The following is a 9,724-nucleotide window of genomic DNA, read 5'->3' on the forward strand; positions in this document are numbered from 1 at the left end:
TAGAGTCAATTTAAAAATAAAAATAAAAATTACTATCTTTCCCCTGTTAGCAATTTTTTTCTTCTTAACCAATTGAGAAGAAGAGGGGGAAACCACACTTAAGCTAGAGCTTATAAAATCCATGGTCTGTCTAGATCTTATAAGCCCTCCTCTCCTTCATTGCACACCACTAGAACTTCAAGTGCTCTTTCAGTGGCTTCTCTCTCTCTCTCTCTCTCTCTCATCCCAAACATTCTAAGCACACACAAAAGGGTCACCATGCTTTGACTTGAAATTGCTTCTGCCAACTTTCCTGCACTGCTTGATATCTGATTCTGCTTCTCATCCCCTGCCAAAAAAAAATCACATCTCTTTCAGTGGAACTAGCATACCTCTTTTCTGATTTCTTTTCATGTCCTTCTTGTCTAAAAGCAACTGAATTCTCCTTCTTTTACTCTAAGTTGCGCTCCTGGAAATGGCACCAAGCTCAGTTGTGCTCACAATTGAGAAGCCCAATCACTACTCTCTGGTAGAAATCAATGCCAAAGATTCATCAGAGCTGCAGGAAAAGGAAAAAGCTGCAAGCCCCAAGCAGTTTACATGGGTTCTTCTTCTTAAAGCTCACAGAGCTCTTACCTGCATTTCATGGCTGGCCTCAGGTTTTCGGGCTAGATTCGGCGCGATGAAGAAGCGCATTGCCTTATCCGAAGTGAGGGAGGAAGAACTTGAGAACAGAGGAAACAAAGGAGGCAGAGGAATGCTGTTTAGATTTATAGGAGTTTTACTTCTTGTTTCAATCGTTGCTTTGGTGTTGGAAGTCATTGCCCATTTCAAGAAATGGGATTTCAATCTGATCCAGCCGTTGGAGGCTGAGGTTGAGGGCATTGTGCAGTGGTCCTACATGGCTTGGCTGGCTTTCAGAGCTGATTATATTGCCCCTTTGGTTATAATGCTGTCAGAGTTCTGCGTTCTGCTTTTCATGATCCAATCTCTGGACCGACTGATTCTATGCCTGGGGTGTTTCTGGATTAAGTACAAGAAGCTAAAGCCCATGATGGAAGTTGAAGCTTGTGACACTGAGGATCCTTCTGGTTTCCCAATGGTCCTTGTTCAGATTCCCATGTGCAATGAGAAAGAGGTAGCAAACAGATGCAAACCTTTTCATTACTTCCTCTACTTTTGATCTCATTATTAATTTTATGTTTGATTCTAAGAATTGCCTTTCAGAATAGTAAATTACTAAAATCCAGTAATTTATTTTTGTTCTTTTCTCTTTGCTGGCATATAAGAATTTAAGAACTACAGTAGAAAGTGGAGTTTTGAATAATAGGCCACAACTCTTGAAGTTTTTTATCTTTCCTGGAAAACTATAGGGTATGTATTAAAAAAATGTTGTAACTTCTGGGGATTTGATGTAGCTTGTGGGTACATACTTCAATGCTGTCTTCTTAGTTTTCAAATGATTATGTTAGATAAATGAGCAATATTTTTCTATTTTTGCTAATTCATTAATTCGACAAGTTGATTGCCTACGTCATTTTTAAATTACTTCATCTTAAATCATGACCCAGCAGGTGCCTGTTTTAATCTGTTCTTGATCTGATAAAGGAAATTGTATCTGTTATAAAGGTATATGCACAATCTATCTCTGCTGCCTGTCAGCTGGATTGGCCGAGAGATCGGCTTTTAATTCAAGTCCTGGATGATTCAGATGATAAGAATGTGCAGCTTCTCATAAAAAATGAAGTCTCTTCATGGAGTCAGAAGGGAGTGAACATAATCTACAGGCATAGATTTATCAGAACTGGGTACAAAGCCGGCAATCTCAAATCAGCAATGTCCTGTGACTACGTTAAAGACTACGAATTTGCTGCAATATTTGATGCAGACTTCCAGCCAAATCATGACTTTCTCAAAGGAACAATTCCTTACTTTAAGGTACTAACCAATGTGAAGTGAAAATCTTAATTTCCCTCTTGGCAATCTTATTCTGTGGATAGCCACTCTAATGATCTTATGATTGTCACAGAACAATCCCGAATTGGGTCTAGTACAGGCTCGCTGGGCATTTGTGAACAAGGATGAGAATCTGCTTACTAGGCTCCAAAACATCAATCTATGCTTCCACTTTGAGGTGGAACAGCAAGTCAATGGTGTTTTCCTCAATTTCTTCGGGTTCAATGGTACTGCTGGTGTTTGGAGAATTACGGCTTTAGAGGAGTCCGGTGGCTGGCTCGAGAGAACAACAGTAGAGGATATGGACATTGCAGTTAGAGCCCACTTGAATGGGTGGAAATTCATCTTCCTTAATGATGTCAAAGTGCTCTGTGAATTACCAGAGTGTTATGAAGCTTACAAGAAACAGCAGCATCGATGGCATTCTGGTCCAATGCAGCTCTTTCGATTATGCCTCCCTGCAATCATAACATCCAAGGTTTTGTCAAGTTCCTTTTCCCTGGCTACTCATGATTTTCCCAAACTTAAAGATCTATATAACAGCTTGAAATGGTTTTTCTTCTTTCATTTTTGCAGATATCGATGTGGAAGAAGGCCAACTTGATATTTCTCTTCTTTCTTCTTAGGAAACTGATACTTCCCTTCTACTCATTCACACTGTTTTGCATAATTCTTCCATTGACTATGTTTGTACCAGAGGCTGAACTGCCTATTTGGGTAATTTGTTATGTCCCCATACTCATGTCGCTTCTGAATATTCTGCCAGCTCCAAAATCTTTTCCTTTCTTGATTCCTTATCTTCTTTTTGAGAACACCATGTCTGTAACGAAATTCAATGCGATGATTTCGGGACTATTTCAGTTGGGAAGTGCTTATGAATGGGTAGTGACAAAGAAGACAGGCAGATCATCTGAGTCTGATCTGCTAACCATTGCTGAGAAGGAACCAAAATCTTCAAATCAAGAGAAGATCCATAGGAGGTTTTCTGAATCTGATGTAGATAAATTCAGAAAAGTGAAGGAACATGAAGTCTCTCTTCTAAAGAAGAGAAATAGGGTCTACAGGAAAGAACTTGCACTTGCATTCCTTCTGCTCACTGCATCTGCTAGAAGCTTATTGTCAGCACATGGGGTTCACTTCTACTTCTTGTTGTTCCAAGGGTTGTCATTTCTTGTTGTGGGCTTGGACTTGATTGGTGAGCAGATGAGCTAAATGGAACTTGAGAATTTCCTAGTGAAGAACTTGCTAGACTGGCCTGCTAAGGACTTCTTATCACAGATTAGGAGCATTTGCAGTTCAAATAGCACTCCATATATAGCCAAAGAAGTTGAGTTTGTTGTACAATCATTTATGCAACCAAAGTTTGAAAAATACGGAGGACTAAATAATGTATAAACAAGCAGTTCTATGTTTATCGTGTGTTGCTTTAATATGGAATACCGAAATTTCAAAAATATGTTTCAGTTTCGCTTCAACAAAATGGAACTGCTACTTGCTGAAAATATAAGAGCAATTAGGGTGCAAGAACCTTCCCGCATCAAATACATTAGCATTCTATCTGTTTCAACAAGAAAAAGAATGCTAATGTGTTTGAACCAGGCAGCATTTCAATTGCGCATGCCTTGGCGGCCAAGTTTCATGTATGGGTAACTGCTAACCTGAAATTTTAGGGTACCTAGAGATATCAAGTGTTAAACTTTTCCGGGTTGGATTACCCTAGAAGGGCCAGCCCTAAGGACTTTGGGAATTTCCTGCTCCTGGTTTTGTTTTGCGCAGCTTCACATGATGGTTTGTGAGACACACAGCCTTTGGTTTTCTCCAAATCTTATTTTGTTTGCGCTCCTTAATACATTCTTAGTTTATTTGCAAGATCAAATCTAATCATCAATTTAGCTTTTGTGCTAATATATATATTGTTAAATGAAGATATTTTGAACAATGTAGAACTTGCGCGGTGGACCATTTTCCTAATAATCATTTGTTTATGTTAAATGTCGTCAAACAGATCGCCAGAAACCTTGGAATGATTTAGAGTTTGTAAGGAGGGATGATTTCCCTTGGTTAGTGGCGGGAGATTTTAATATCATCTGTTCAGATTCGGAACGTATTGGTGGTCATACGAGGTCGTTATCGGCTATGGAGGAATTTAATACTTGCTTGGACAATTGTGGTCTTATGGATTTGGTTGTTACTGGCAGCAACATGTCTTGGTGTAATGGTCACAGTGGAAATTATCGAAATTGGGCAAAACTGGATAGGGTCCTTTATAATTCAACTCTTCTTCAATCTTTGCCAAATAATTTTATTTTTGAGTATGGAAATAGGATGACTCAGATCATAACTCATTGATTAGTCGGTTTTCATAGAAATTTGGCAACGGTATGGTCCTTCTCCCTTCAGGTATCCGAATATTTGGACACCCCCCCCCCCCCCCCCCCCCCCCCCACACCCCCCCCCCCCCAAACCACCCCCCCAACCCCCCCCCCCCGCACTAATAGTCTTTTTAGTCTTGCGTTGAGGAAGCCTAGATGGAGGAATCCCATGGCACGGGTTTAGTTTAGACTTGCTAAAGTGAAACATACGAAAGTTGCAATCCGAACTGGAACAAAAGTATTTGGACATGTGCATCAGAACATAAAAAATTGGAGAAAGTATGGAGGTCTAAGGCTCAGTTCAGGAAGGTATTCGCAGAAATTGAGTAAGATTTCTTCCTTTCTAAAACGCGGAGTTGGAAGCTTGGGAAAAGAGGGTTAAGAGATTCTATTTCCTTAGCTAGCCAAAAAAGAAGTGGTTGGAGGCGGGGGATAAATAATACAAAGTTCGTTTCATGGCATTTGTGAACCAAAAGAGAAGAAGACTATAATTCATTCATTGAAGCTTCTGACTGGAGAAGTGTTAAATTCTATGGAGACTGTCATAGGGTGCAGTAAGGTATTGTCAACGTTCTTATAGGTGCAATACCAAAATATCGAATACTTTACCTGATGATATTAGATTCCTATGGCTCTGAAGAGGAGCATATTGCTCTTTTGTCGTGTTTCCGTCCGAGGTGGATTAAGGATGCTATTCTTTCTATCCCAAGAAATCGTAGCCCAGGTTTCCGGATGGTTTTATTTCGGCTTTTTTCCATAATTGTGGGATATTGTAAAAGAATAGGTGATCGAATGCAGCTAAGATTTTTTTGAGGGTATCCTTTTTCCTAGATTTATGTTGCATCTTACATTGTTCTACTCCCAAACATCATTAATCCCCAGAGTTTTGACATTTTAATGCCTATTAGTCTTTGGTAGGGTTATCTACAAAATGTTTTCAAAAAGTATTGGTTTGCAAGGAATGACAAGTTTGTTGTCTGCTTGATCTCTCCGGAGTAGGAAAGCTTTCAGTCCGGTTTGAAGCAATATTGGAAAATATTTACATGGGCACAAGAAATGATTCATTTCTTCTGGCAGAGGAAGTCTAATGGTGGAAATGTCATTATCAAAAGAGCGTGACCAAGGCTTATGATAGGGTCCGATTGGGATTTTTTAAACTTGGTTTCTAAAACTTGGATTCCTCCCAAAGATTTGCGGTTTAGTGGCGAAATGTGGTTTCTCTCCTTGGTTCTCCTTAGATGAAATGACACTTATAAAGGTTTCTTTAACCTTTTCGAGGGCTTTTGCCAATGGAGACCCTCTCATCTCCTTATCTGTTTATTATTTTTAGCAGGAAGTTCTTTCTGGTTCTAAGAAAAATTTTATGGAGAATAAGATAGAGACTTGCTATCATCCTCATGTGGTGCCTTTGATCTCACCTACTCTATGCGAGGACATTCGTATTTTTACCATGTAAGAGAAATGCCATTCGAAATGCTTATCAAAACTCCCTTAAGAAATATGAGATTGGTCTGGCCAAATGAAATAAATAAAGAAAAGTAAAGTATTTTTTTTTTTTTTTTTGTCAAAGATGAAGTGCTTATCTGAAACAATCCTTGTGTAAGGATTGCTGGCGTTTGCGGAATGAGTGTTCCCTGCTACATACTTGGGTGTTCCTTTGGGTGTCGGGTTCTTTTATGCCCGTAGTTTTTAGAGCCTCCTAATTGCTAAATTGAGAAGAATAGTTGCAGGTTGGCAATCTTTAAGCTTTATCTCAAGAGGGCCGCTTAGTTTTAATTAAGCATGTATTATCATCAATTGACAGTTCATTAGTTTACGGTAATTGACATTCCTAATATTGTCTTCACAAAGTTAAAAATTCTATGTTTATCAATTTTTTTTTTTGGAGTGGAGTAATGAGAAAATAAAAAGGCATGGTGTCCTGGCCCTAATATATGTAAGCCTTCTTGGAGGGTGTTTGGTATTATGGATTTGAGGAATACAAAATCATTGTATATTGAAGTTTGTGTAGAGATTGTTAACTATGGATACACTATGGCGCAATTCTTAAATCCAAGTACTTTAAATAATAGACACCACTTGAGATAGATAAAGCCAAATAAAGGAACCTAATTTTTGGAGATTGATTCTCAATGTGATACCTGAAGTATTAGAGTCATGTTCGTGTTCAATTAAAGAAGGTCGACTCTTTCTGGTTTGATCGTGGTTCGCCTCTGGTCCCTTTATACTAAGGTTCAAGAATCAGAAACCATCAGCTACAAACACGAGAATTGTTGGATAGAGATGTGTGGAATGTTATTTATTAGGGGATCTGTTGGGTGAGAATAACTGCAGGAAGTAATGAACCTGCTATTTCTTACAAGGAGGGCCCCAAATATAGTATTGGAACCTTCAATAGATGGGAAATTTACCACGGCAAGTGCTTGGATATAAGAGCCATAAAGAGAATTCTAGTTTTTTTTTCAAAATTGATATGGCAACCCTACGGTGCCAAACAGGTGTCAATTTGTATGTGGAAGTCCTTGGGTTCGCTTTGTCCTTCCTATTGATACTTGTATTCAAGAGTAGTGTTCAGATGGCCTCTCATTGTTGATTGTTGTTCAAATGCCAAGATGGAATCTCTAACATGAGTTTTTGCAACGGGATCTTTGCTCGGGAGTATTGAAACAAGCACAGTGGCGTTGGGTGTTAGTTGTATGCAACGAATACATGGAAAGCCAAAGTTAATTTCTGGTTTTTAGTTTGTGCAAAACGGGCCTCACAATTAGGCATTTTGGTAGGTCTCATACCTAGTCTCGTCATTTGGAGACTTTGGACTCATCGATGTAGAGCCAGGATGGAATCAATCCATGATTTGGTGAGAATTGTGTGGCTTGATATTAAATATTGGCTGAGATCCATTTCGGACAAGCTAACTAAATGTGCACCTACTTCTTACACGGATATTGTAGTCCTTCGTGCTTTGGATATTCAAGTAAAAAATGTGAGGTTTCATCTTCCTCGTGCAGTCAGATGGTGTAAACCTGGGATAGGTTGGGTTAAGTTAAATGTAGATGGAAGTTGTAGAGGTAACCCAGGTAATCGTGGTGGTGGAGGCGTGATAAGAGATGAAAGAGGATTATTTAAAGCAGTTTTTTCCTCATTATTGGGTTATGGAACCAATAATATAGCTAAATTGAAAGCCATTATTATAGGGATTAATTTGTACAAAGATCTTGGATTTGATCAAGTGGAGATTGCCTGTGACTCTGCTTTTTTGGTTTAGTGGATTAATTCTAGGAAGTGTTCGGCTTGGAACTTATGGGAAGTGTGGGAACAGCTTGTGTTATTGTGAGAGGCATACATTACAAAGTGGAACATGTTTATAGGGAGGCGAATCAAAGTGTGGATTTATTTGCCAAGCAGGGTGAATTTGGTATATCTCGATCATATAGTTGCCAAGATGAGCTTTCACAATAAGTCAGGGGAATGATTCAATTGGATTTGTTGGGATTTCCTTCCTTGCGCTCATGATGCTTTGTGTTGGTGTTTGTGAAGGTTGGAGTGGTTGGTTTATTCCTCAAGATCTTCCGGAGTTTTGTTTGTTTTCCACTTATAGTTGTTTAGTTCTTATTTATTTGTTTGATTGTTGGTCATTGGTTTATTGGTTTTGAATAAGTTGGTTAAGTCAATTTTAGATTCTTGGGGTTTGAGTTTTCCCCAAGTCTCAAGATTGGAACCACAGTATTCCTCCGCCATAAGTGAGGGTTTTCTAATAAAGATGGGAGGTGTCGTCCTCTTTTTATGATATATATATAGATATGTAACGACCTGACCCTTTATACTAACCCAGATGTTACCATTCATACAGAATTCCTATACCTATTAAACATACATAAAAAACCTGTCCTAAATAGGAACATACGGGTGTTACTCATACATAACTGTAATGTAAATGTTGTGGAAAAACATAAACATTCATCGGGATTTCTATTAGACATATACCAAAGTTTTCTAACTGTATCTTCAAATACATTCATCCATACTTAAAACGTAATCATTTCTTACAATCTCCCAAAAAGGTATTCCAAACTAAAATTGTTGCATGCATAACACTTACGTAAGCTAAACTCAAAAACCACCTTCCCAGTCCCTCTAGCGACTAGGACCAATGTCCTGAAGGACCTGAAAACAAAGGTTGTATAATGGGGTAAGACACTTCTCAGTAAGGCGGAAGGTATTACAACAGTGTGTGACCACATATGCTTATTTCAATTAAATATGAAACATATAACGAACATTTTCAATACTGTGATGCAGCAGGTGTAACGACTTAAATACTATAAATTTTCTCCATAAAAGCTTTTAAATCATGTATATGAATATTTGGAACGATGACCAGCTTGGTATGACATATTACGCCTATTTACCCCTTGGCACGGGTTGTACACTGATAACTATAACAATGCCTTGTTCGTACAGGCACTGTCAAGTATCTATTATACAGTCCGACTGCCCCCATCTGGTCCATTGTTTCACCAGTGATTTCATTACTCCTACAAGTCGACTATCTCTGTACCCACACTGATTCACATGTGTGGTTGCACTGTACTTTACTAATTACGAAACCGAGCCCTTAGTAACAAGAGTATCTTTCAACCCTTTTTACACTAAAGTATGTTTCAACTCCTTTAACTGAAGTATCTTTCAACTCCTTTGGTAGCAAGGTGTGGTTCCATTTATCATATATATAATTTACAATAAATATAATAAACTGTGCAATTCCAGTATTTTCACAAACTCACATAATCTCATCGAGTATAAACCGGCACACACCCTCTCGGTTTACCCTTTTTATGTATATAGCTTGGTATATCACCGACACCTATTTTCCACATTTTCTGTATAGCAAAATAGAACTCTAGTTTCCTTAGTTCATGCAAGTAATATAAAATATCCTCACATTTCATTTTGATACACGTGTCACACTAGTTTGATCAAAAGTCTGCTATATAGTACATAATACAATCAACATCATTTAAATAAGAAATAAGGGTTTCACGAATCTCCCATATTAATAATAATGCAAATAAGGAAGTTTTGAAAAGTTTAGAGATCATACGCCCAAACCCGTACTTTTACCAAAAACCGTAAAATCGCAAAACCAACATTTTTACCCAGTGAAATTTAGTAAATAAGTAGTCAAATCATACATATAAACATAAACTATCTTTTTAGTGGTTTAGTTTTACAAAAAGACTGTTGTAAACAAGTTCACCTTACCTTAAACCCGAAAGTAGAAGCATGTATGGATCGATTCAAAACAATGACTCGAAATCCTCGAAATTTAAAAACCATAGAACATTACTTCACTACAATCTTGACTATTATATAACTACCTAATCGAAAACGGAATTCGATTCTTACCTCGATTTTTG

The 9,724-nt window shown here is 38.1% G+C and overlaps 1 protein-coding gene across 1 annotated transcript; it reads left to right on the forward strand.

Moving 5' to 3' along the window:
• The first annotated feature begins 454 nt into the window (after positions 1-454).
• Positions 455-3,147, forward strand: LOC131168209 (xyloglucan glycosyltransferase 4). The gene is made up of 4 exons (XM_058127494.1): positions 455-1,117; positions 1,609-1,917; positions 2,009-2,413; positions 2,512-3,147. Exons 1-4 carry the CDS (start codon positions 455-457, stop codon positions 3,145-3,147), a joined length of 2,013 nt encoding a protein of 670 aa, XP_057983477.1.
• Positions 3,148-9,724: the final 6,577 nt, after the last annotated feature.

Source organism: Malania oleifera, chromosome 11 (assembly GCF_029873635.1).
Source record: "Malania oleifera isolate guangnan ecotype guangnan chromosome 11, ASM2987363v1, whole genome shotgun sequence".
Lineage (NCBI taxonomy): Eukaryota > Viridiplantae > Streptophyta > Magnoliopsida > Santalales > Ximeniaceae > Malania > Malania oleifera.

Excerpts from the sequence above, each read along its gene's own strand:
- LOC131168209 (XM_058127494.1), top strand. The coding sequence starts at position 455 with ATGGCACCAAGCTCAGTTGTGCTCACAATTGAGAAGCCCAATCACTAC. Across the intron at positions 1,918-2,008 it reads GAACAATTCCTTACTTTAAG|AACAATCCCGAATTGGGTCT; the intron begins GTACTAACCAAT and ends TGATTGTCACAG. Across the intron at positions 2,414-2,511 it reads CTGCAATCATAACATCCAAG|ATATCGATGTGGAAGAAGGC; the intron begins GTTTTGTCAAGT and ends TCATTTTTGCAG.